A 26,741-nucleotide genomic window follows, 5' to 3' on the forward strand; every position below is an offset into this window, starting at 1 on the left:
TCAACAGCCCAAGAAAAACGCGACCGCATCGCCATTAAAGCTGAAAGACGCAATGACCAGTAGGTGGCTGTGGCCATCTTTTACTTACAGTCCATGTTTTTACCCTGTGTCTCATGCAGAGTTTACTGTTTAGTGTTCAAGATCCACTCATGATACTTTACATATGTGTGATAATGGTTCCTGTCTGACGACTGGCTGAAAAACAGTCTCTAGTGTCTAAACTCTTTGGATGTGCGTTCATTTTCTGAACTGTGTGTGACGCCTTATCAGTTCCAATTTTCAACTTACTGGTGTATATTAGCAACAAAATTACACCCTTTTAAGTGTCTTAAGTTAAGAATATTTGCTTCACTTCAGCCAGTCCTGGATGTAAAAGACTGAATATTTTAACATCTTCCGTTAGGTTGTGTTAATATCATTACTGTGTATATGGGCTCTCGACATCATTCAATCTAAAGCGGGGTGACAGCTTCCTGTTACCTTGGAGATGCAACATCCTGCTCCAGGACATATACGCGTATTTATGTGCGTCGTGTGTGTGAAGGTGTATTCCACTCTGGTGGCGCGTGTAATCACAGTAGTGTTAGCAGTGTATTGTAGTGCATAGGGTATAATTGCTTGCATTTAGCAGTTTTCAGAACATAGTAGTTAGTGGCAAGATAAACGCCGTGCTATGAGGTGGTCTCCCGTCTAATGTGCCTCTAAATTGCTTGATCGAGACAGACAGCTCTCCTTCGGCCTGTTTGCATCCAACTTAAATCTAAAGCCAAGGGGATGTGCCCTGTCGTGCCTGTCTATCATAATCACTTCAATATAAATATGTAGGGCATGTTTAAAACCCACAAGTCTGATAAACGCTCTTTCATCTGCGCTGAAAGACAAGGCGGTTCAGCCTCTCACGATGACAGACACGCCAACCAGAGGAGCCATTTCATCACAGGCTCTCGTGCCGACAACTGGGTCAGAGAGAAAGACAGAGGGAGAGGTTGTTTTTAACAGCTTCCAGATGTTTGATTAGATGGTGCACACTGGTGGTTATATGTTACTGTAGCACATGTGTGCGCGCTTCTGTTTTTGCAGGTTAATTAACGCAGCTTTCGGTTGCATGTACGCTGTTGGACCTCTGCGTGCGGTTATCTGTGTTTCTGTGTGGTCGGCGTACAAATCCCACTACAGTGGCACCGAAGACACGTTCCCACTGGCCTGCATTCCTTCTCTACTTAAAGAGAAGTGAAAACAAACAGACAAACATACATTCACATCAAACCGAGACAAGGACATGATCACAGCCATTCATGGGGAAATGAATAGACCTTTACAGAAGGGGAATCATCTAGATGAACAATTGTGCTCGTCCCTTACTGTGAGTTTGTCTTTCTGCTGATCTTTGTGTTTTGAAGCAGAACTAGTGACTGAAAAACACAAGCATAAAGAAACAACTTGTCAGTTAACACATACCCTGCTTTCAGTCTACTATGATTAGCGATGGTTATGTTTCAATTTTCTGCTTCATAGTTGCACTAGGAAGTTTAATTATGCTACATGTGCTATGAACGTTCTGTAAAAGTCAAGCACTGAACATGAGTCAGTGGCCCAACACCTGCAGGTGATTGTACATTCCTGTTAGCTGTCTCTGGAGTTCACTCAGCCCCTGAAGGACACATGTGTAGTTGGTGCATTGTGGTGTAGTGTCTCGAGGACCAGTTCACACGGTCATAATAACTGGCTGGTATGCAGACACCTGCACAGAGCTTCACACTCGTGATGTGAGGATGAAGCTGTGACACTCTTGTAACAACACCAGTTGCACATGTGACACCTTTTTTATATTTTGGTACAAAAGTGATCTGGTAGTGTGGCGTGAACTTGCTGTGACAGCATTTTTAATCTTGTTTACATTCTTTATAGATGCTCCCGGTCAAGAAAACACGGCGGGCAGGTGGCTACGTTTGACCAAAATCACCATCACAACCTCAGTTACTAACAGCATCTGCCTCCTGAGCCACAGTCTGGATGCGACTCATTCAGTCTTTCAATATGACACATTTGTCCGACAGTTTATATAGAAACATAATTTAGTAACTCGTATGTCACTTTTGACCTCGGGAGAAGTCGCAGGTCAGTGAGATCAAGCCTGAGACACACTGACTCAATCGCAGCCGGCCGTCTCTGTTCCAGCTGAAGCGGGCTGGATCACTGACTCTTTCACTGTTGTGAGAGTTTGGAGCCCTGGCCCACATGCCCTCGTGGAGTGTTTGTTATTAAACAGCACTAGGATCGAACACTAGGATCATTTAATACCTGAACAAATACACGCTGCCTCCCGGCATGATGTCTGTCCCCGTCACCACCAGCACCCCGCAAAGAACACCTACGCTCTTCAAGAAAACTAGATCTCCTTTCCCCCGTGCATAATTATTTGTGGAGGTTCATGTTTCTGCAAATTTATTCCATTTAATTGCTTTTTACTGCAAATATTTGGTAAAACCACACAGCTTATACTCAGGAGGTCTGTGTGCACATTCCTGCAACAAATCTTATATTGGCTTAAGTGACCAGAGCTGTATTCCTGGTCAGTCTGCTTCAACGAAATGGACAGGCAATCATACTGGAGACCCTACCGTTGACCTCTGGAGGCAACAGTCAGAGTTGAGGAGTTAGAGTCCATCATTCCTCCAGTTGGCTAGTATAGTCCACAGCACTGATCACTTGGGCCAGTTGCTAGGTCTTAATCAGGCTCTGCAGCATCATCAGGGTCTCCACTGGAGTCAGGTTTCTCATTCCAAACACTGGGCTCCTCAAACCCAGCCTGAGGCTCACAGAGAGAAAGAGAAGGGGTCGGGAGGCCTGTTTCCTTTGGCTCAGGTGGATGTCAGCAAGTCTTCTCATTTGTGATTTTTTTCTCTTTTTGTTAAAAGGTTCCAGAATATTTTCTTTAGCAGTGCAGACAGATTTTGCAGGAGTGACTTAGTGAGTGTCATGTCAGGTAAACTTCTCCCTCTCTGTGTTTGAAAGTCGAAACGATGCTCTGCTCTAAACTTTTATGACTGTTTCCAGAACCACCGTTTTTCTGCGAGATTCTCCTCTGCTGCTACACGCTGTTAAATTCATTTCTTCCGTGTTAATGCACACTTTTAATTTCTACTGAGAAACACTCCAAATTCAGCATTGCAATAAACATTTTGACACATTTTCTATCCCTAAAGAAGCCGTTCATTGTCTCTGTAATGTTTGATTTTGTGTTTGAGTGGCATCACACTCTCAGAAAATTCATTACCTAGGTTCAGCTGGAAGTGGACTGCTCTCGCCAGCTTTTTATTTACTTTATTGTAGTTGATAAATTTCTCGTAAATCCAAATCCTTAAAGTGACTTTACAAAAGGTCTAAAAAGTACTAAATTTGGCTGTTGAACATAAACATTCATACACAATCGGTTTGAATCGTCTGGTAGACCTACGTGGTGTTCAGAGAGACGTGGTAAAGGTTGGAACTATTGATTGGAGGCTGGAGTAAGTTATTGATCGTCTAGAGTAAACGTCAGACATGGATCCCGAGAGACAGCCTGTGGGTGTATCTGTGTGTGTTTGTGTGTGTGGTGGTGGTAGTGGGGTTGAAATGTTCAACCACTCCCTTTACAAAGGCAGGACACATCATTGCATGTGCACCCTGTCAGAGAGTCTCAGCTCAGTCCAGCTTGTTTTGCAGTTAGTTCACCTGCATTAACAAACCCACGACCTGCACGATGCTATCAATGTGCTCATTATCCATAAAGGTGTTCTTCTATTGTTTTCTCATGCAAACACAAGCAGAAGTGCTGTGTTGTTAGCTGTGATAGCACTGCATAGCCCAGCTACAAATTATGTTGTTTAGTGTCGACTGTACTGTCAGTAAACACTTCCTTGATGATGAATGTCACGTACCTTGGGGGTCCTGTGATTTGACCTCTAGCACCATCCTGAGGTTGCCCAATGCAAATACTCTGGTTTATGATTCCCCTGAGTTTCTCAACAGCACTTTTGCTAGGCTTCATCCTTTGCGCTCGTAGCCAAATCACTCTTGTTTCTGATGAGTCAGCTTCCTGTGAGGAACTGCTGGCTGCAGCTAGTCTTGTTTTAGGTGTTACAAGAGACAAATAATTCCTCCAGTAAACTGACAAGTATTTTTGAAAGCACCTTCTACTCTCAAATGTTCCTTTTAAAGACAGCATTACCCACCTGCTTGCTAGCTGTGAAAACCTTAACTCATATCAATGTCCTTGTGTTCAGTGATCTTATTTATTGACGTTATCCCATTAGACAGTTTCCAAGGATAAAGTCCCACCAAATGCTGTTGGGTTTTATTGTCCTGTTTAACTCACTCACCCTTTGGCCCCTTGTAAATTCATCATGATGGCTAAAGGCAAAATCGTCTGAATGCAAAATTAAAAGGCTAAGCTTGGTGGAGAGGTGCATGAACCCACTGAACTGTGATGCAGGAAACTTTAAAGTTGTGAAATAATGCATTGGTCTTGGTAGAGGATTGCACTCTTTTTATGATTATATAAAATGACTGGGTTCCTCAGGTGATATTTTATGCATTTTCTTAGAGAGAGGATGAAGAGTTCCGCCATTTGCGAAGGAGTCATAGTAGGAGCCGCTCCTCCTCCTAACAGCTGAGGCGGTTTGGGCATCTGACTCCTGGATTCCTCCTGGATGGATGGATGGATGGATGGATGGATGGATGGATGGATGGATGGATTTGCAGCAGTGGTTCCGTGTAGAAAGACCAACTCTGACATGCCACACATATCACACAACCTCACTTGTCTTTAACTGTCCTGTGTCTTCTCTCTAGATGTGATCATTTCAAGATGTGCTAAAACTTAATGTATTTATTTAACCTCAAAGCTTATTTAAGCTCCATTCAGGGTAATTACATACCCCATTATAAGGTTCAGCGGTCCCTGGTGGGGTCATTAAGTGTGGGTTGTGTGTGCTAGTGCTTGCAGCTGCCAGAATAATTAGGAAGCTTTCTGTGTTGGGTAGATGGTGGTAGCTACCTTTGTTACATTAGAGGCATTAGAGGAGACAATGTGGGCAGAAGGGGAGTGATGGTGTGTGTATGTGTGTGTTCCTTAGTTGGTATATAGGCCAGTATACCTGAGAGAATTTAGGTAAATTCTTTTTAAACGATTACTGAACTTACTAGATGCAGAAAATGAACCCAAAAAAGCTCTTGACTTCCTAAAGTCTCAAAGTCCTGAGGCCAAGTGTGCCTGGGCTGGTACCTGAAGGGAAAGATAGCCATGCGTTCTGCGGTCAGCCACAGAGGAACAGGAAAGCAGCTGATTGATTTAAAATCCTCAGAGAGAATCAGAGCCTCACGTTAGACACGAAAGAGGAAGATACAGAAAAATACAATGTGTAAAAAAGAAAGTAGGAGCAGATGACACACAAAAATGAAATCCAAGTTGAATTTCTGACAGTGAAGAGCAGAAAGCAAAAAGGAGCAATCAGCAGCCTCCTTGTACTTATCTGTAAGTATGACATCACAGTCTGGAGTGTTCGACAGGCTGTTGCATGTGTCTGGATGCCCTTACCTGTCCTACACTCCATAAAAAAGAAAGATCCCTGAGCCTTATTTTCTTCCCATCAGCCACGGGGAAATCTGTTTTAGCGCAGCCAGATGGAGGGACAATCCCTTTAAACAGGGCACGGCGGGACACAGTTTACTACATTTCTACTGTGGCGCAAAGCCAGCTCATTCTGGATTCCTGTCTCAGCTCCATATTTAGATGAAGAGTTCATTCAGCAGAAACTCCCTCAGGATAGAGACTGAGATGATCGGGCCAAAGAGGCTGAGTCTGCCCTGCTGGAAAAACACAGTGGATGACTTACTGTTTTATGGGGCTCCTATCACGCCACACTGAGAGAACGTGTGCGCGTACTCCTGTGCTCTCACCACCTCTTACTGATGCTGGTAGTAACTGGCTCCAACTGGTTAAAGCTACACACTGCATTAAATGCATGCTACTTCTTACATGTAATGGTGCTGTTAATTAACACAACAGCAAGTTACCACAGGTGCTCCTCTTCACTGTCACAGCATCACAACATCACAGTCCCTCAAAATCACAAACTCTGGAAGGTTGATGTCAGCAACCATGCAAATCTTAGATCTATTAGTAATTATTCAAGAGAAATGTAAGACTTCAGTCTCCATGACTGCAGTGGATTATCCCGTCTAAGCAGAAAACTATGTATGGCAGGAATATGACACGCTAAAATAAACCAGAAGGTTTTTGCGTGTTTGTGCTCTTGTGCTGACTTCTTCACTCAGGCCATAAAGATCTACATTTTTAATATATAAGAGTAAGCCATGTAAGTGTAAGCCACACTGCTTCTTACATGTGTTAACATTTTCATGATATCCATGAACCATCGTACGTTTTTGCTGCAGGGTTTTCATTTTTTTTTCCCAGTGGAAGATTACTTGGGAAGTGGGGGTTTGAAAAGTTTTGATTGTGAAAGTTTAAAGCAGGTAATGTGTGTTTGAGACTCATTTAGTGCCACTAAAGAGACAACAACAAAACACTTACAACAAAAGGCACTGTACAAAGATGATCCAGCAAGAGCCAATAAAACAAAGAAATACTTGAGACACAAAGATGTGGAGAAAAGCCAATTTACAACTAAAAGTAAAGACCCAACAATCACATGATGCCCTATAAGCAAGCACTTGGCGACAGTAGGAAGGAGAAACTCCCTTTTAAGAGGAACAAAGCTCCAGCAGAACCAGGTTTGGAGAGCAGCTGCACTGCACCGTCACCGGTTGGGGGTAAGAGGAAAGAGAAGAGATCAGAGAGAGACAGGAGAAACGACACACTATGAGAGAGACAGCCAGAGTTTAATCATCACTGATGATTAAAGTATGATGGTGTATAGATACAGGGAGTGAAAAGAAATGAGTGAAGAGTAAACAGGGGCCCTCCCACCAGCCTATTGCAGCATAACTAAAGGATGGAAGCTCGTAGCAGAGCCTGGTACCTGAAGGCTCTGCTTCTCATTCTATTTTTAAAAACTCCAGGAGCCATCAGTAAGCCTGCAGTCTCCGAGCAAAGTGCTCATGAGACTCTGAGACTGCATGTTCTGATAACAGTGATGCTCCTCAAATGAATGAGGGGAGTGATACATATCTGTTGAATGTGCATGCTGAAGGACATATTCAGATTAAGAATAACCTCACTGTGTCATGGGAGGCTAAGGCCAGTTAAGCCTAAAAGAAGGATGTAAAAAGTACATTGTAACCTGATTGGAACCATTTGCAACTCTATGAGGAAGGATCCCCGTTTAACTCCACAAACCGGAATTTATCACAAAGATATGTTTTAGGCGACTGCATGACAGTTAATTTAATAATAACATTGTTCTAATCTTTGTATTACAACATTGTGGTCAGTGGTGATGAACGCTGCACTGAGCAGGACAAGCACAGAGGTGAGCCAACTGTCAGAGGCCATAAGATCGTTCATGACCTTCACTAGTGCTGTTTCTTGTTCTTCAAGGAGACCATTCCTTTGCAAGTGACCAGTTAACTACCTGACAACTCATTTTTGAAATAAAAAAAGTTAGAAATCAGTCTATAATTAGACCGGTGGGCCAGGTAAGGGTTTAACTCTCACCATGTCACGGTAAGCTGTGTGGCAGGAAGTGGTTGGACCCAAACGCAGGACTCAAAGACGGAATATTAAACTTGAGGCGTTGGCTTTATTTGCAGGCAAAACAAACTTAGACACATGAGAACTATAAAACAATAACAAAACTCAAACTAGGAGGGTTAACCTAAACTGGGAATCTCCAAAAGGTTGATTCTGTTCATCTGGACGTAGCGTTTTGTGGGAGAAACGTTTCGTCACTCTTCCAGGTGACTTCTTACAAAGGTTTCAATCTTATAAACAGTACATTTACATAATGACTGAAACCAGCCCACTGAAGGAACAATGGGCTGGGAGATTAAAGATTGAGAATTTGCATAATTAAGATTAAGGAACTGACCTCCCAGCCCATTGTTCCTTCAGTGGGAAGGAAACCTGCAGTCAGCTGAGGCTGAAGACGTCACCTGGATGGGTGACGAAACGTTTCTCCCACAAAACGCTACGTCCAGATGAACAGAATCAACTTTTTGGAGATTTACTTTCCTGGATGATTGAGATGCATCAAGACCTAAACTGGGAATACATGGCGTGGCAGGTCATAACCTGATGACACAGCTAACGCGGAGGACGTGACAACAGGGAAAAACACAGGGCTTAAATACATACTGGCATAATTAGGCTACGTTCACACTGCAGGCGAAAGCGCATCAAATCCGATTTTTTTGACCCTATGCGACCCATATCCGATCATGGTATGACAGTGTGAACGGCACAAATCTGATATTTTCAAATCCAATCTGGGTCACTTTCGTATGTGGTACTGAATCCGATACATATCCGATGTTTCAGAAAGCAACTGCTGTGTGAACGGTCAAGTCGCATTAAAGCCATCTTTTACGTCACTGACACGAGACAGACGCCACAGACGCAAGCTCCTTTGACTACGATGACCTGGATGACTGAGAACCTTCACATACAAGACAGACGCCAATTATCAGCGCCAAAGAAGCGCCCGAGAAGACATCGCGAACGCTTCCTGGCCATCCGGTGAAACTGCTGGGAAGACAACGTTGGAGAAACGTGAACATTTTATTTGTACTGCATAACCTGCAGATTCTGACAGAAATCTGCAACTATCCTTTGAAGCACCGCTCCTCTAAAACAGCAATAAGGATCATTATTAGGTTATCTACATTATTATGTAAATAACAAAATAACTTAAAGCAAAAATTGGAAAACATGAAGTCCGAAGTCTTTATATTAAGGGCCATCAATCAAACAATATAGTTTGCTCTGGGTCTAAACAGAGCGCGTTGTGTGTGACGTCTTCTTTTGCGCATGCGGGCCGCTTTGAGCGTTCACACTAGAGCGCATTTGCTGTCGCATTTTATTTGTAGTGTGAACACGCTGACAAAAAAATCGGATTTGATCAAAAAATCGGAATTGAGCATTAAGACCTGCAGTGTGAACGTAGCCTTAGGGAATGCGAGCCACGAGGGACAATGCAGGCATGATGTGACACGGGGAAGCAACACTGAACCCAGAAACATGGGACAAGGATTACCAAAGTAAAACAGGAAACTGAGACTCAACACCAAAACGTGGAACATGGGAACACGAGGCATAGAAATGGTGTGACACAGAAACCATAATCCAAGGACCAAGAATGTAACATAAGCAAAACCTCAAAGTCAGAGCTATCAGTTCAATAATACCCGGTAGCTTGGGTCTGTGGGACTGAAGACTGATGCTACAGAGAAAGATGTTATTGTGGGTAAACATCAGCAGTTGTGTATACTATGATTAGAGTTACTCTGCTCAAGTGTATCAGGGAATAAATTCATAAAGCCAATGCTGGTTGAATTAATACTTGGCTTATCAGAACACTGGCTCTGTTTTCAGAGACAAATATGAGGGAATAGGATTTCCTAGCTTTATGGAAAGGTTTTTTTTTATAGAGTAAAAACTATTTTCCAAAGCCAAAGATCAACTGAATGAATGCAAAATTATTTACTCTCCAGCTTGCATGTAATCTGCTTTAAGGTGCACAGTATTACAAGAGATTCAAGCATCTCTGATATGCTGCCTTGTTTTTCAGACGAGTATCCAAAGTCTTACACTGTGAGAATTGATCTCGGTGGTAGGAAAACTTGGGTAGCTGCTCTGCATTGTGTTAGTATTACAGAAGGCAGCATTCAGCATAAATGCACAAATTCAGATGGGTCTCATTACACTGGAGTGAACATAACAAGATTATATGTAATAAGAGATCAAGAGCAAAATACTGTTGGTGTGATTCAAACCCTCAAAATACACAGACTTGCCCTCTGAGAGTACTGGCTGACTGCTGGAGCATAAAGGAGGCGACGGATCGGCTGACTGACCGGCTAGTCATCGCAGAACTGGCAAATACCACAACTCTGGCAGCAGCAATCCATTGTCCACTTCTGGATCTCAGCACAAGTGGAGACAGAAGATGGTGGGAAAAAGCAGACACTAAAAACACAAAAAGTGAAAACTAAAATAAAACCTAAAACCATAACATTGCTGAGTAGTTTGAACTTCTGGATGTACCAAATACACCAGTCTGGTCCTCAGAGTCTTTTCTCATTTATTGGTGTATTAAAAAGTAACGTTAGTCAGTGTTTTAACCATTTTATGAAACTAACGTTAAACTGATTAGCTATCTGGATATACAAACAATAAAAAGACACAAATCTGTCCGTGGTCGTTGATGGTCTAGAAAAATAAAACCTTCCTGTTTGAAATGTCATCTAAAAAATAACTATCGATGCAACCAAGACGTCAAATTGGAGACAAAAAAGCAAACGTAGTTGGTGGGAACCTTCTTCCTCGTCCCTCGCCTTCTTTCTCTGTCATCATATACTTTCCTGTCCTCTCCCCCCCCCCATCCTTCCCCCCACTTCAACACACACACACACACACACACACACACACACACACACACACACACACACACACACACACACACACACATACACACACACACACACACCTACTCCACTATTTCTCTGTAGTGTCTTCCTCAACTTATTCCCTGGTTTAAGGGCTTAGGTGTTAATCCCTCACAGTTTTCATCACTTAGAGCACCAATCAAAAAAGGCTTAGTGTGTATAATATGCCAGACCGTTGTCCTCTTTCTCTCCTCTTTTGTTTTCTCGATTCCCCATCCACCTTTTTTCCTTTGGGCTTAGTTCTCCCTGTGTGAGTAAACAGAAAGACTTTAGTCCTTATCTGGAAAGGATGCACTTGTTCTAAAGAGATTTAAAAGAAGAGTACTAAAATGTATTCCTAAGAAAAAGATGAACTATTTTGAAGTTTGGGTTCATCTGAGGCCGCGCTAAGTTGGAAGAGGGGAGGAAATAAGATTTGAGGTTTGGAGCTGGTGAAACCAGAAACCAGCAGGTTTGTGGTTGGCAGTGAACCTGGTGCCTCAGGGTTGCCTTTGCATTATTTGTTCTGAATCTGTGGCTGTGGATTGCTGCACCACACCTGAGCTAGAGCTCAGGTATCCAGATTTTATTTCACTGGCACACAGTTTCTAGCAGGACCACATAACTGTTTGAGTGCTGAATCATCACAAACAGTGTTTACATAACACTGGCTGACGAAGCATTGTATAATGATTGTTAAGGTCCTAAATCCAAACTGCTTCAGTTTTAGAATTGTCCTGGATTACCGGTGTATAAAACATTGTAACGAAAGCTGCAAATGTGCCGTAGTAGAAAACAGACTGAAGAGGACAACAGGGAAAACTGCTCTCATCTCACCATCCTTGGCAGCAAGAAGGCCCAAATATGATTTTAATGATGCTTCTCTGAAGTCCTGGCACTCAGTTTCCTTTGCTTCCCAAACTTTTCTTTACTTTACATTTGATACTTTATATTCATATTTATAATTAAAACTTGGATTACTGAAGAATTCTTAGAATCTGAAAATTTATGCTACAATTTTTTACAATTAAGCCTAAAGTAGTATTTTTCAAATGTAGAAATGGACTGTATCTTATGCTTCATTTCAGTCTTTTCTTAACCTTAACTAAGGTTTTTAACCATAACAACCATAACTTAACATTCATTCATGTGTCATTTGCAATGAGCAGATAAACTTTATTGTCATCTCTGCTACATACAGTACAGTAGAGAGACGAGACGACGAGGCTCCAGTTCCATTCAGTGCAAAAAAACAACAATATATGTAGGAAGAGTAAGACTAAATATACGCTTAGAGACTGAGGTGAGGGGAGTAAATATACACTTTGAGGTAAAACTGTTAAAGGATAACTTAGGTACTGAAATTATGTGATCTGGCATCCATCCATCCTTCTGCTTGTCCAGTTCAGGGTCATGAGTGGGCTGGACCCTATCCCAGCTGTCTCAGGTTGAGAGGCAGGACCCTGGACAGGTCGCCCATCTGGTGCAAACTTTGTGTGGATGTGCCATCCTGGAGGAGCTGTGCTACTTGTGCAGCCTGAATGGGCTGTAGGTACGGTCTCATCCTACCAGCACTAGCAAAAAGCAAAACTAGAGAAAAGTCCATCAGGACAGATTATAAGACAGAGCAATGGTGTGCGTTCACCACCTGCAAATTTATTCTCTTTTGGGGAGTGGTCTTGCTGTTGCTTCACCAGTGCACCTATTGTCATTTTGTCCTATTGATGTTTGTACCAAAGTACCTGAAATTGATTCACAGTGGTTTATGCTTCCACATTGAACAGACTGATACTCTTGAAGTCGAATTGACTCTCTGTTATACCGTGACTATAAATTTTCCCTTCATTTTTTGAGCAATATAAATAGACAAACATCTGTTTTAGTTACAGTCGCCAATGTTTCTTTACTAGGCTTATTTCTCAATCACTGAGTCTGTCTCCCAGTTGTTTGACTGGTTTTATTGGGTGTAGCTAAGTAGCACACATCAAGCTGTATGCCAAGAGTGAAAAAGACATCGATTCACTGATCCACACCACCATAAAATGCAGCATTGGAATGTCATTGCTGCTTTACTCGGATTGGAAGAGTAAAGTCGGATGGTAACAAAGAGAGGGAAGACAGTCAGAACTGAGGCGATCGAATTAGCAGAAAGCAACATTGCAGACATCGAGGATAGCTACAGGTACCTAGGGCAAATGGGAACCATGAAGATAGCGCTAGGAAATCTGCAACCACCAAGCACCTGCAGACAGACAAGAGGGTCCTGAGGGGTCAACTGAACGGTGAGAACAAGATCCGGGCTATCAAGACCTACGCCCTGCCCGTGATCAGGTACCCTCGCTGGGATAATGGGCTGACCAAAGGAAGAGATTAAGGCCATTGACATCAAGGTGAGGAGGCTCCTGACCATGCATGGAGGGTTTCATCCCAAGTCCAGCATCCTGAGACTGTATGCTAGGTCTGGGGAAGGTGCCCGGGACTGGTGAGTGTCAGAACCACAGTCCAGGATGAGACAGCGAACATCCACTCAGTGTGCTCAGTGAATACCTCAGGCAGCAGAAACCAGGAAGGACAGGGCCCTGCACGGTATGCACCACCAGCAGATAGAGGAGGTGGCTGATATGCGCTTTGAGTGCTCAGAAGAGTGGAAAAGCGCTATATAAGAACTAGTCCATTTACCATTTACCATATCCAGAAATCCTACCAGTGGCTGGACAAAGCTGGACTGAAAGACAGCACAGAGGCACTAATCATGGCAGCACAAGAACAAGCTCTGAGCACAAGATCCATAGAGGCTGGGGTCTATCACACCAGGCAAGACCCCAGGTGCAGGCTGTGTAAAGATGCCCCAGAGACAATCCAGCACATAACAGCAGGGTGCAAGATGCTAGCAGGCAAGGCATACATGGAACGCCATAACCAAGTGGCCGGCATAGTGTACAGGAACATCTGTGCCGAGTATAACCTGGAAGTCCCGAGGTCAAAATGGGAGATGCCCCCAAGGGTGGTGGAGAATGACCGAGCTAAGATCCTGTGGGACTTCCAGATACAGACGGACAAAATGGTGGTGGCTAACCAACCGGACATAGTGGTGGTAGACAAACAGAAGAAGACGGCCGTAGTGATCAATGTAGCGAATGACAGCAACATCAGGAAGAAGGAACACGAGAAGCTGGAAAAGTAAGAAGGGCTCAGTAAAGAACTCGAGACGATGTGGAGGGTGAAGGTGACGGTGGTCTCCGTGGTAATCGGAGCAATCGGTGCAGTGACCCCCAAGCTAGCCGAGTGGCTCCAGCAGATCCCAGGAACAACGTCTAAGATCTCTGTCCAGTAGAGCATGGTCTCAGGAACAGCTAAGATATATGCTCTTATATACATTTATTTTTTCATAAATATATGAATATACGAAAAAATAAATGCTTAAAGAGTTTTTAAGCTGATGGCTGCACATTAGACCTCTGAAATTATAAACTGGATCCATTTAAGCCTTAGAATTACTCTCAACATTACAGTATTTTATACAGTTTCTAAATCAGATACATGGACAAGATAATACGTGCACTGCAATCTGGAGGACCAAAGTCTTGTCCTGTTTACTACTTCCACAGATTTCTCAGATTTCTTGAAGAGAAGGTTCATGGGTGGACATGCAAAAGTGTGACAGAAGAATATGCAAAGGATGGGATGAGGTGGAGACAGGTTGTGACCACCCTTAAATGGAGCAGCCAAAAGAAGTATAAAATGATAAAATCGAGAAACTGCAGTTTTCTGCTGACAAATATAATTCTTATTCAAGGTTCTTTATTATTTGTCACATGCATAGTTATACAAGTATAACACACAATGAAATGTAGCCTGACACGCTCCTCGACATGTGCAAAAAAATTATTCTTAACTAATTGTTTAGTTATGAGATGTTCCACCAAGTTCTTTCTTTTCCTTTTCCTTTTCTAGATCTTTTATTTCATGTAACATGGTGAGCTGTTTTGTTATTATTTCTTCAAAAAATATTAGATATATATATTGTATTTCATACCCATATGGAAAAGAAATAGTAAAAGATTTATATATATCTTTTCCATATGGGTACTCTTACTCATCACTCGTGATTTACTACGCCCCAGTTCTTATGTTTTATAACAATGATGCAGTCAGCTGTTTTCTGTCTGCCAGCTGACTGTTTCCAGTCCTCAAATATTTCTTTGTGATTCTGCAGACAAGATTGGACACCACAAAAAAACAATGGGCTGTGAAATGTCTGCCTGAGCAACCAGCTTATGTCTTGCTACTGTACCCACATGGTGTATGTTTAAATGAAGCTGTCACTTTATCAGCCCCCCTGCCTTTTGTTATGTTCTGCTTGAGAAAAAGGCATTCAGGGAGAGTTACAGCAGGGCGTTTCTGATTGAAAAATGCAGAAAATATAAAATATAAATATCAGATGTTTTTGATTAAAACACTTTTTTTCACAGCATTATGAGAGAAAAATTGGTTTTAATCTTTTTCCAAAACTTCTTTCAGGATGTTTGTTGCTGACATTATTACTGGTTATGATATTTGTCATGGAATTACCAAAGGCTTCTTTTCGTGCCCAAAGATGCATTTGAAATTCAGTTCAATTCAGTTTTATTTATGCAGCACCAAATCACAACAACAGTCCCCTCAAGGTGCTTGATGTTGTAAGGTAGACCCTACAATAATACATACAGAGAAAAACCCAACAATCATATGACCCCCTATGAGCAAGCACTTTGGCGACAGTGGGAAGGAAAAACTCCCTTTTAACAGGAAAAAACCTCCAACAGAACCAGGCTCAGGGAGGGGCGGGGCCATCTGCTGTGATTGGTTGGGGTGAGAGAAGGAAGACAGGATAAAGACATGCTGTGGAAGAGAGACAGAGATTAATAACAGATATGATTCAATGCAGAGAGGTCTATTAACACATAGTAAGTGAAGAAGAAACACCCAGTGCATCATGGGAATCCCCCAGCAGCCTATTGCAGCATAACTAAGGGAGGATTCAGGGTCACCTGGTCCAGCCCTAACTATATGCTTTAGCAAAAAGGAAAGTTTGAAGCCTAATCTTGAAAGTAGAGATAGTGTCTGTCTCCTGAATCCAAACTGGAAGCTGGTTCCACAGAAGAGGGGCCTGAAAACTGAAGGCTCTGCCTCCCATTCTGCTTTTAAATACTCTAGGAACAACAAGTAGGCCTGCAGAGCGAGAGCCAAGTGCTCTAATAGGGTGATATGGTACTACAAGGTCATTAAGGTCACTATGTATTAATAGACCTCTCTGCATTGAATCATATCTGTTATTAATCTCTGTCTCTCTTCCACAGCATGTCTTTATCCTGTCTTCCTTCTCTCACCCCAACCGGTCGCAGCAGATGGCCCCGCCCCTCCCTGAGCCTGGTTCTGCCGGAGGTTTCTTCCTGTTAAAAGGGAGTTTTTCCTTCCCACTGTCGCCAAAGTGCTTGCTCATAGGGGGTCATATGATTGTTGGGTTTTTCTCTGTATCTATGAAGCGCCTTGAGGTGACTTTTGTTGTGATTTGGCGCTATATAAATAAAATTGAATTGAATTAAGATAAGATAAGAAAAAAAAATGGTCAAAAATGACTCCAAGGTTCCTCACAGCGTCACTGGAGGCCAAGGTAATGCCATCCAGAGTAAGAATCTGCTTAGATACCATATTTCTAAGATTTTCAGGGCCGAGTACAATAACCTCAGTTTGATCTGAATTAAGAAGCACAAAGTTAGCGGCCATCCAGGTCTTTATGTCTTTAAGACATTCCTGCAGTTTAACTCATTGGTGTGTGTTATCTGGTTTCATGGACAGATAGAGCTGGGTGTCATCAGCATAGCAGTGTAAATGTATGCTATGTCTTCTAATGATGCTGCCTAAGGGAAGCATGTATAATGTAAACAGAATTGGTCCTAGCACTGAACCCTGTGGAACTCCATAATTAACCTCAGTGTGTGAAGAGGACTCTCCATTTACATGCACAAACTGGAGTCTATTAGATAGATATGATACAAACCACTGCAGCACAGTACCTGTAATACCTACAGCATGTTCTAATCGCTCTAATAGGATATTATGGTCGACAGTATCGAGCGCTGCACTGAGGTCTAGCAGGACAAGCACAGAGATGAGTCCACTGTCAGAGGCCATAAGAAGATCATTTGTAACCTTCACTAAAGCTGTTTCTGTGCTGTGATGAGCTCTGAAACCTGACTGAAACTCTTCAAATAAACCTCTGCAGATGATCTGTTAGCTGTTTGACAACTACTCTAAATTAATACCAATGGTACTGAAAGTAGGTGTAGATAATGTTACATCTAATTTTATGACTCAAGTCACATTTCATAAATCACAAGTTCAGTTCTGACACAAAGTTTTGCTGCCTTTCTCTTTTCATTGTATTTTTTCTGCCCAGACATTGATGAATGCGAGGAGAATAACGGAGGCTGTGACCACTTCTGCCGAAACACTGTGGGCTCCTTTGAGTGCAGCTGCCAAAAAGGCCACAAACTTCTCACAGATGAAAGGACATGCCAAGGTCAGTCGCTCTCAGCTGCTAGTGACACAGTTTGACTTTTGTATATCACCAGCTGTGACAAAGTGCTGTGGCATTAGTGAACACAGTGAAGCATGGAAGGAAAATCACTGCAAAATAATTTATAGTATTATTCTGGATATATCATTTCCTGTTCTTTTTGTAAATAAAATTATTGTAATAAATTATGTTACTATTAGTATATTAGCAGTAGTGGCTTATGCATTTGTTTACCAGTCTGATCCTGTGAGAAGAAAAAAGTCTGGAAGGGCATCTGGTGTAAAATCAAACCTTTGTGAATAAGGCAACAACTGAAAGTAGCTTCTGATGCTTCTTCTTCTGTTGTTTTATTATAAATGTCAGGCTAAAAAGTCTGTTGCTTAACTGAAATGAGAGCAATGATATTGTGCAGCACTGTATATAAAGATCATAAAGTCACTTTGACCTCTCGTCAAGTGCAAAGATACAGTGTACTGGAACTACCTCCACTTCCTATAGTTGTGCTAAGTTAACATGCTACTGGACCTTTTGGCCTTTTGTTATCTCATCTGAACCTGTGGAAAGTTAAATACAAATACTTCCATAAAATCCAAATGTTTCTCAGAATGTAACGAATGTGCTTGTTGCAACAGTGTAGCTGCTTCGTCAGCTGGGTGTCTAGTCAACAGGCCTCCTTAGTGCTCATGCTTATATGACCAAAGGCAGATTCCTGGTTACAAGTCACAGCAAGTGAGACAGGAGGCAGGCAGACACAAAATGATTTTTTTATTAACAATTAAACCTTGAGGTACTTCTGCCCTCAGCCTCAAATTCCCAGGATGGAAAAACTGTGTATGCGGCGTGTTGGAGTAACTCTGCATTGCTTTTGGAGTGTTTAAGAGCGTGGTGTTGAGTCCCGTCAGCCACATCACAGCACCACTCTCTACTTCTGACACACCTATGCCACTGTTTCGTGGCTCCGAATAGCTGCCCCGTCTAGCATGTTCAACCTCAACATAACCTTAAAATGAAATATACTGTTTCATTCGTAAACATCTTCTGTGCTTCTGAGTAATTCCAGAGAAAATAGCTTCTGGTTATGCACTACATGCCAACTGTAGAGCATTTTCCAGACCTAGCTGAGAAACTTAAGCAGAAAGATTAGTTGTTTGCCACGGCTGCATCATTAGTTTCCACGAATGATTCCCTCCATTCTTACTGTTTATAAAGACGGGATATTGCCAGCACTTAAATAAACATCTAAAATAGCTATCAAAACACCTCATCATCACCAAGGGTGTATCTCACTGAAAAAACGATCACACTCCAGACATCAGCGCTGCTTCATTCTATCCTAAATCACTATATGCAGCTCCTGTGTTCCCAGCTCGGTTTATTTAAACTCTAAACAGACGAGCTATTCCTACGTCCTGACATGGACGTTTGCCTGGAGTATTTACCGAGCCAACGTCCAGCCCTTAAAAACTTCCTCCATTATAACATGTTGTATTTTTAGCCTCTTTAAAGCCCCACAGAAAAGCCTGAAATAAACCAGGTGAGCCTAAAAAGCTGCCCTCCATTCCTGCTAGGTTAATAATATTTGGCGCAGGAGAAGTACACAAAAACACATACGCAGGCAGGCATGCGCACTCGTGCACACATATTCACACTGATGCAACAGTGAATGTGCCTCAGCCTCATTCCCGGGAAGTTTTTCCAGCTTTATTAGAATAAGTCTTGTCCTAGTTTAGTGTGGGACGCTTGAATCTGTTTACTCTAACGTGCACATTAAGGGTTAGGGTTAGGGTTAGGGTTAGTATGAAAGCAGCCGACAGAACGATGCTTTTAGTCTTTACCCTTTGAATGAATATCCAAAATAAAGGACACCATGCTACAAATTTAGGGTCATTTAAGGGCACATCATTTTTTATGAGAAGTGTGTATGAAGGCATATTATAGTGACCAATCATGGGACTAACAGTTAGTATTATCTAGAAGGGAGTCGACACAAGAGACAGACTTAAATTAAAAAGAACTGATTAAAAATAAACTAACAAAAACAAACACAAGGCCAACATAGACTGATGTGAAGGGGGAGGATGAGAGAGCAATGCCTGACAGCTGATGGACCTGGTAAGACCCTCCCAGGTATGCTAGAGGGGTGGATGCTGGCTCAAAGAACGCATGCCCAGATGAATGGGGAAATGAGTGAATGAAGACATTCTGTATTATTACACTGTAGTATTACTTTGACTCATTTCCTCCTCACCTGTTGTGTCTTTTCGGTCTTTCTCAGACATTGATGAGTGCTCCTTTGAGAGAACCTGTGATCACACATGCATCAACTACCCTGGCAGCTTTGAGTGCTTGTGCAACAAAGGATACATCCTGTACGGTCTGACTCACTGTGGAGGTGAGTGTCAGCTCAGATTTATTTCCCAGAGAAAGAGAAGAATACATGAAACACAACAAGATGATGAAACTGACTTTTTAACACAGTTTTTATCTAGTCTTAGACAATCGATAGGATCTGTTCGTTTGTGTAAAGGTGCAAAGAAAAGGAAACATAGAGACAGCAGGTAGAGTTGGAGGTGGCACAGTTGACGGAGCTGGAGTGACCACAATGGACAAGACTGGAAATGAGGATATCAGAGGGGAAACTAGGCCAGGCTGAGATGGTGTAGATATATTGGGCAAAGGGTGTTTAATATAGAGCTGGGAGGCACAGATGCATGGATGCAGTGAAGGAGGATATGTTAGGGATGATCTGCTGTGGTGACCCCTAAAGGGAGCAGCTGAGAGAAGAAGAAAAAGCAACAAGAGAACAAGACCTATGAATGAAGTCCATTTGTGAGTTAGACAAATCACATTTCATTGGAAATTACAGAAATCCCCCAACATCAAAACAATGACAGCAGAAGTGAGTAGCATTAATAATCTGTAACAGGGCCATTTGCCAAGATGTGCAGTGAGCTCTTCAGTATGATGTGTTTGCTTGTTGTGATGGTCAAAGATGACAGGCTCTATGGGGTGATCTCAGTGTGCAGTGCTTAGTACTTCCTTTGACCAGTACTAATGCTCGTCAAAGGAAGTACAGCTGGTAAAGTACTGGCAGAGCCGTGGGTGCAGAGGCTCCCTAATGCGTGACACAATAGCTCTAATCTGACAGAAGGCTAAAAACACAATGCTGTGTGTGCTAGAAAGGCATCAAGACACACAGGAAATCCAGCCTGCTGTGTAAGGGCTGTGTTTTATACAGGGAGTGCAGAATTATTAGGTAAATGAGTATTTTGTCCACATCATCCTCTTCATGCATGTTGTCTTACTCCAAGCTGTATAGGCTCGAAAGCCTACTACCAATTAAGCATATTAGGTGATGTGCATCTCTGTAATGAGAAGAGGTGTGGTCTAATGACATCAACACCCTATATCAGGTGTGCATAATTATTAGGCAACGTCCTTTCCTTTGGCAAAATGGGTCAAAAGAAGGACTTGACAGGCTCAGAAAAGTCAAAAATAGTGAGATATCTTGCAGAGGGATGCAGCAGTCTCAAAATTGCAAAGCTTCTGAAGCGTGATCATCGAACAATCAAGCGTTTCATTCAAAATAGTCAACAGGGTCGCAAGAAGCGTGTGGAAAAACCAAGGCGCAAAATAACTGCCCATGAACTGAGAAAAGTCAAGCGTGCAGCTGCCAAGATGCCACTTGCCACCAGTTTGGCCATATTTCAGAGCTGCAACATCACTGGAGTGCCCAAAAGCACAAGGTGTGCAATACTCAGAGACATGGCCAAGGTAAGAAAGGCTGAAAGACGACCACCACTGAACAAGACACACAAGCTGAAACGTCAAGACTGGGCCAAGAAATATCTCAAGACTGGTTTTTCTAAGGTTTTATGGACTGATGAAATGAGAGTGAGTCTTGATGGGCCAGATGGATGGGCCCGTGGCTGGATTGGTAAAGGGCAGAGAGCTCCAGTCCCACTCAGACGCCAGCAAGGTGGAGGTGGAGTACTGGTTTGGGCTGGTATCATCAAAGATGAGCTTGTGGGGCCTTTTCGGGTTGAGGATGGAGTCAAGCTCAACTCCCAGTCCTACTGCCAGTTTCTGGAAGACACCTTCTTCAAGCAGTGGTACAGGAAGAAGTCTGCATCCTTCAAGAAAAACATGATTTTCATGCAGGACAATGCTCCATCACACGCGTCCAAGTACTCCACAGCGTGGCTGCAAGAAAGGGTATAAAAGAAGAAAAACGAATGACATGGCCTCCTTGTTCACCTGATCTGAACCCCATTGAGAACCTGTGGTCCATCATCAAATGTGAGATTTACAAGGAGGGAAAACAGTACACCTCTCTGAACAGTGTCTGGGAGGCTGTGGTTGCTGCTGCACGCAATGTTGATGGTGAACAGATCAAAACACTGACAGAATCCATGGATGGCAGGCTTTTGAGTGTCCTTGCAAAGAAAGGTGGCTATATTGGTCGCTGATTTGTTTTTGTTTTGTTTTTGAATGTCAGAAATGTATATTTGTGAATGTGGAGATGTTATATTGGTGTCACTGGTAAAAATAAATCATTGAAATGGGTATATATTTGTTTTTTGTTAAGTTGCCTAATAATTATGCACAGTAATAGTCACCTGCACACACAGATATCCCCCTAAAATAGCTCAAACTAAAAACAAACTAAAAACTACTTCCAAAAACATTCAGCTTTGATATTAATATTGCCTAATAATTCTGCACTCCCTGTATACTGAAGGTCATGGTGATGCATGTACTCTGCTGGTACCTGTAAAGGGCATGAACTGAATCACACAGCAATGGAAAAAGGTCATTTAATTTTTGAAAAGGTAGCAATTTATAATCTGTCCAAGGAGCCTGGATAGAAAAGGTTCTTGAAGACGTTTCACCTCATCCAAGAAGCTTCTGAGAACTAAAGACACAGGAAACATCTAAGCACAGAAGTAAGCTAATAACACTCAAGTGAAAGCAGGAAAAAATAGTGACAACACTGAAGCGCTTTGGTGTTCTGAAGGCAGATGTTTTCACCTTTAGCAGCTTTAGATATCACATGTACCTAAGAGGCAGTTACGCATGTACAGTAGGGAGAGAGGCTAGATTCTCTACAGTTTGAGGCAATGAAAAGACTTGTAAAATGGACAAAGAGTCCTTGAGAAATGTAAAACGTAAAACTTAGTCAAGATTTCGGGTTGATATGTGATTTGGAAAGGAGAACTTTGTAAGTAAATTGTACTCTGTGGGCGGAGTTTAGTGTCTTCTAGGGCCGTTAATCCTAGGGTGCTGGTACATGGCTGGTCTCTAAGGCTACGTTCACACTGCAGGTGAAAGCGCATCAAATACGAATTTTTTGACCCTATGCGACCATCTATCTGATCATGGTATGACAGTGTGAACGGCACAAATCCGATATTTTCAAATCCGACCTGGGTCACTTTCATATGTGGTCCTGAATCCGATACATATCTGATGTTTCAGAAAGCGACTGCTGTTTGATGGTCACGTCGCATTAAATCCGTCTTTTATGTCACTGACACGAGACAGACGCCAATTATCAGCGCCCAAGAAGACATGGTGAACGCTTCCTGGCCATCCAGTGAAACTCTTGGGAAGACAACGTGAACATTTTATTTGTTCTGTATAATCTGCAGATTCTGACAGAAATCTGCAGCTATCCTTTGAAGCAGCGCTCCTCTGAAACAGCAACAAGGATCATTATTAGGTTATCGACATTATTATGTAAATAACAAAATAACTTAAAGCAAAAATTGGGAAACGTAAAGTCCGAAGTCTTTATATTAAGGCCATCAGTCAAACATACTGTTGCTCTGGGTCTAAACAGACGTCTGTGTGTGACGTCTTCTTTTGCGCATGCGCCGCTTTGAGCGTTCACACTAGAGCGCGTTTGCTGTCGCATTTTATTTGTAGTGTGAACGAGCAGACAAAAAAATCGGATTTGATCAAAAAATCTGAATTGAGCATCAAGACCTGCAGAGTGAACGTAGCCTAACTCATTTCTCTTTCCTTTCATTTCCACTGCATGATGTCCAATAATACCATCCATCCATCCATTGGCTTCCGCTTATCCTTTTCAGGGTCGCGGGGGGCGCTGGAGCCTATCCCAGCTGTCATAGGGCGAGAGGCGGGTACACCCTGGACAGGTCGCCAGCAGGGCCTGTCCAATAATACCCTCAAATATAAATAATAAGAGGGAGAGATTTAAATAACCCAAAGAACACAGAATGAAACTCCAGGATGAAGTCCATGTATAACTGCTGCTAAATTAACCTGAAACAATAGACAGAGTCTAAAATGACCTTTAAGCCGTATTCATCTGCAACCTTCCCTTAAAGAGCACTACGAGTGTTGCATAACTCAATCCATCAATTTTCCTAAGTGTTTATCCAGTTAAGAGTTGTGCTGGGAGTGAGGGGGTGTGGGTGGGGCGCTTGCCTGGAGCCCATCCCAGCTATTATAGGGTGGGAGGTGGGATACACCCTGTACAAATCGCCTCTCCTTCGAGGTGCATAAAATCCATTAGACGTGAAAGCTGAAAAGTGAAATGCCAACGCATGTGCTGTAATCCTGTCTTTGTCTTAGATATCGATGAGTGCAGCATCAACAACGGCAGCTGTGAGTACGGCTGCATAAACACCCAGGGCAGCTACGAGTGTGTGTGTCCACCCGGACAGAAACTCCACTGGAACAAGAAAGATTGCATCGGTAAGCACCAGCCCACACACACCTGTGTGTACATTTGTGAATGTGCGAGGCACGGTGGACAGATCACACAACAGAAGTGATATGACTCTGTACTCCTCAGAGGGAGTGAAATGTCTGCCCAATGGGAAGCCAGCACCGCGAGCCCAGCTAACCTGCATCAAGAGCGGAGGAGCTGAGGTCTGCTCACTGTCCTGCCCCTCCAATGCCCTCTTCCTCGCAGGTGTGCACAAACACACTCATGTTGGCGTCTCATGGCAGAACAGTGTTTCCTATTAATCATATATTTTTCTATTTTTGTCAGTGAACTTTTGGGTCCGTGATGTTCAGATTCGTACCAGGACGTGTTCTATATGTAGGAGCTTGGTTTTTTGGGTTTTCCTTTTCATCTGTCGACCACAAATGTTTAATGCTGACACAACTTATATTCATGCCTTCATTTTTTTTTCCAGTCCATTAAATGGTTGTTTGGTGCAAATAAATGTGTAATTGGAATCTGGAATCTGTAAATCTGTAAAGAAACTGATTGAAAAAATGAAGAAAACCCAAAGCAAACCTGCACTGAATATGTATTAAAAACAGGAAGGATCACAAACAAGTTTGCAGAAAGTCAGACAGGAAGGAGAGAGCAATTGTTAACCTGCTGTCAGCTTCATTTGTAGCTTCAAAATGATTAATTGTTAATCTAATCTATAACTAATCCTAAAAACTAAAGATTAATTAACAGTAATTCAATAGAGTTTTATTTATATAGCACAACAGTAAAATCTCTACATTAACATGTTGATTGCCATCGATGGTTTTTTATTCTGTCTCTGTAGCTGTATGTTGGAAACAGTCCTTTGTGCTGCTCTGGTGCAGCATGTGTTGCTGCCCTCTGGTGGTCTGTCTGTGCCATTCCCCTCTTGATGAAGCTTGCGCTCTTTAGTGCCATATTTGTGGATTCTTCAGGGGCCTCTGTGCTCAGACTGATGTGTTTTTCACTCTGAGAGGTTTTGTTGGCTTCACCCATCCTTCCTCTTTGCTGGCACCCCAGCCTCTCCTCCTGCAATAGTACTTAACACACATCTGTAAATCGATTGCATTCTTTGATCATGCCAATTTTTCCACAGCATGGCTGTCCCTTCGTTTTACTTGGCAGCTATTGTGTGAGAATGATGGATCGCTCTCAGGCATGAAGTGAAATATTTGTTTTTGTGTCTTTTATGAGTACATCTTAATTTAAGGAGGAATGAGCCATGTAAATTCCTGTGGCTGAAAGGAGCCCGGGCTCTTTTTTAATCCCTCACTTCCCCGTCCAAATGCATCTTTGTCTCTACGTGTATTAACAGAGAAAAGCATGGCTCATAGATCTTTCATCTGGGTCTTCATTTCACAATCAAAGGTCACATTTTTGTTTATACCACTAAACATCTACCAAACTTGTTTTAATAATGCTGACAACTGTGCCTTTGGCCATCCTATGAAACATACAACGAGGGTCCTAACCTGTTCTCATCATCAGGTTTTGGTTTTCTTTGGTCACTTAATCCTGTTCTGCGTTGTTGTTTCTCACAGACTCAGAGAACAGCTACACACTGAGCTGCGGAGTGCCCGTCCAGCCTGGTAAACCTCCTCAGAAGAGGAACGTCACCACGGCTTTACCCGCCTGTGCCGGTACAGTAAACATAATGGGACACAGTAGGTGCAGATCAGTGATGGGATTCTATGCTCCCTGCACATGTACTGACTCTACAAAATATTATTCTGGATTTGCTTCGTCTCCACTTGAGAAATTGTTTTTACACAAATTACTCATTAAATTCTGGTAGCATTTATTATTTTAGCACTTATCTTAATTGCAGGTAGTTAGGAGGCAGTAGCTGGTACATACTGAAAATACAACATCCATCCATAAATACATAATAATCCATACATAAATAAGCATAATTTACAACTACATGCAAGATTACTAACTGGCCTGAGACCACATTTCTGTTATGTTTTTGTCTCTTCATTGACCTTCCTGTTGAATTTGGAATTTAGCTTAAAATCTTGAATGATCAGGTCCTGTCATATCTCAGTGTATTATACTAACAGAGGAGTTTACTCTGCAGGTTTACTGGTGACTAAAGTTTCCAAAAGTAGAGCGGGAGGCAGAGAGTAACAAAATGAAAGAACAGGATATGTTATGAGTTACCAAATATAACGAAATAGCTCTAATTAAATGCTGCAGTAAACTGCTGGGGGCTTCCCATGATGCACTGAGCAAGTTCTTCTTCACTTGCCTCTTTTTCACTCTGAGTTTGTTCACACACTTAACCAGACCACAAACAAGCAACTGAGATTATACACACAACAAATGTGCAACAAATAGCAAATGAGCAGTTATGTGATGGCTGTAGCGTCCTATAAATGATCAAATAAAGAGTTGATTTGTAAAGTGATCTTGAGGTAACAGCTTATGTTGTTCTGTATGAATAGACACGTTGGCACCACCCATCAAGCAGAAGGCCAGGTTTAAGATCAAAGATGCCAAGTGTCACCTGAAGCCCCGCAACAAGGAGAAACACCGAGACGTATCCAAGCAGAACATCCAAGGTAATGAACTGTCATATTTAAACAGCAGCATCTGGCACTGATATTATACTGGCGTTTATAGCCCACTCTAAATTTGATCTTCTTCACTGTTTTTGGTTGCCTGAAAGGAGGCCAGTTCCCCTGCACCGATGACTGTCAGGTAACGTTTGTCAACCTCAAGTGTGACTCATCTAAGAAGCGCCGGCGAGGACGCAAATCTCCTTCAAAGGAGGTTTCACACATTACCGCTGAGTTTGAGATGGAGATGAAGGAGGAAGATGCCTCAGGTGTGGTGATCCTTCTTAACTCTGCTTTA

At 42.4% G+C, this 26,741-nt stretch overlaps 1 protein-coding gene across 2 annotated transcripts in view; it reads left to right on the forward strand.

Moving 5' to 3' along the window:
- scube1 (signal peptide, CUB domain, EGF-like 1) overlaps positions 1 to 26,741 on the forward strand; it is a 124,509-nt gene that overhangs the window by 90,706 nt on the left and 7,062 nt on the right. For both annotated transcript variants that reach the window (XM_085251739.1, XM_085251740.1), the window contains 7 exons: positions 17,027 to 17,149; positions 19,422 to 19,538; positions 23,747 to 23,869; positions 23,970 to 24,089; positions 25,424 to 25,522; positions 26,330 to 26,446; positions 26,554 to 26,712. In XM_085251739.1, the coding sequence (XP_085107865.1) occupies positions 17,027 to 17,149; positions 19,422 to 19,538; positions 23,747 to 23,869; positions 23,970 to 24,089; positions 25,424 to 25,522; positions 26,330 to 26,446; positions 26,554 to 26,712 (858 nt within the window). The remainder of the gene's footprint in view (positions 1 to 17,026; positions 17,150 to 19,421; positions 19,539 to 23,746; positions 23,870 to 23,969; positions 24,090 to 25,423; positions 25,523 to 26,329; positions 26,447 to 26,553; positions 26,713 to 26,741) is intronic.

The sequence above is a fragment of the Mchenga conophoros genome, linkage group LG17 (assembly GCF_057382185.1).
Source record: "Mchenga conophoros isolate Kocher_MC1m ecotype Shallow Benthic linkage group LG17, M_conophoros_male_GT1.1, whole genome shotgun sequence".
NCBI lineage: Eukaryota > Metazoa > Chordata > Actinopteri > Cichliformes > Cichlidae > Mchenga > Mchenga conophoros.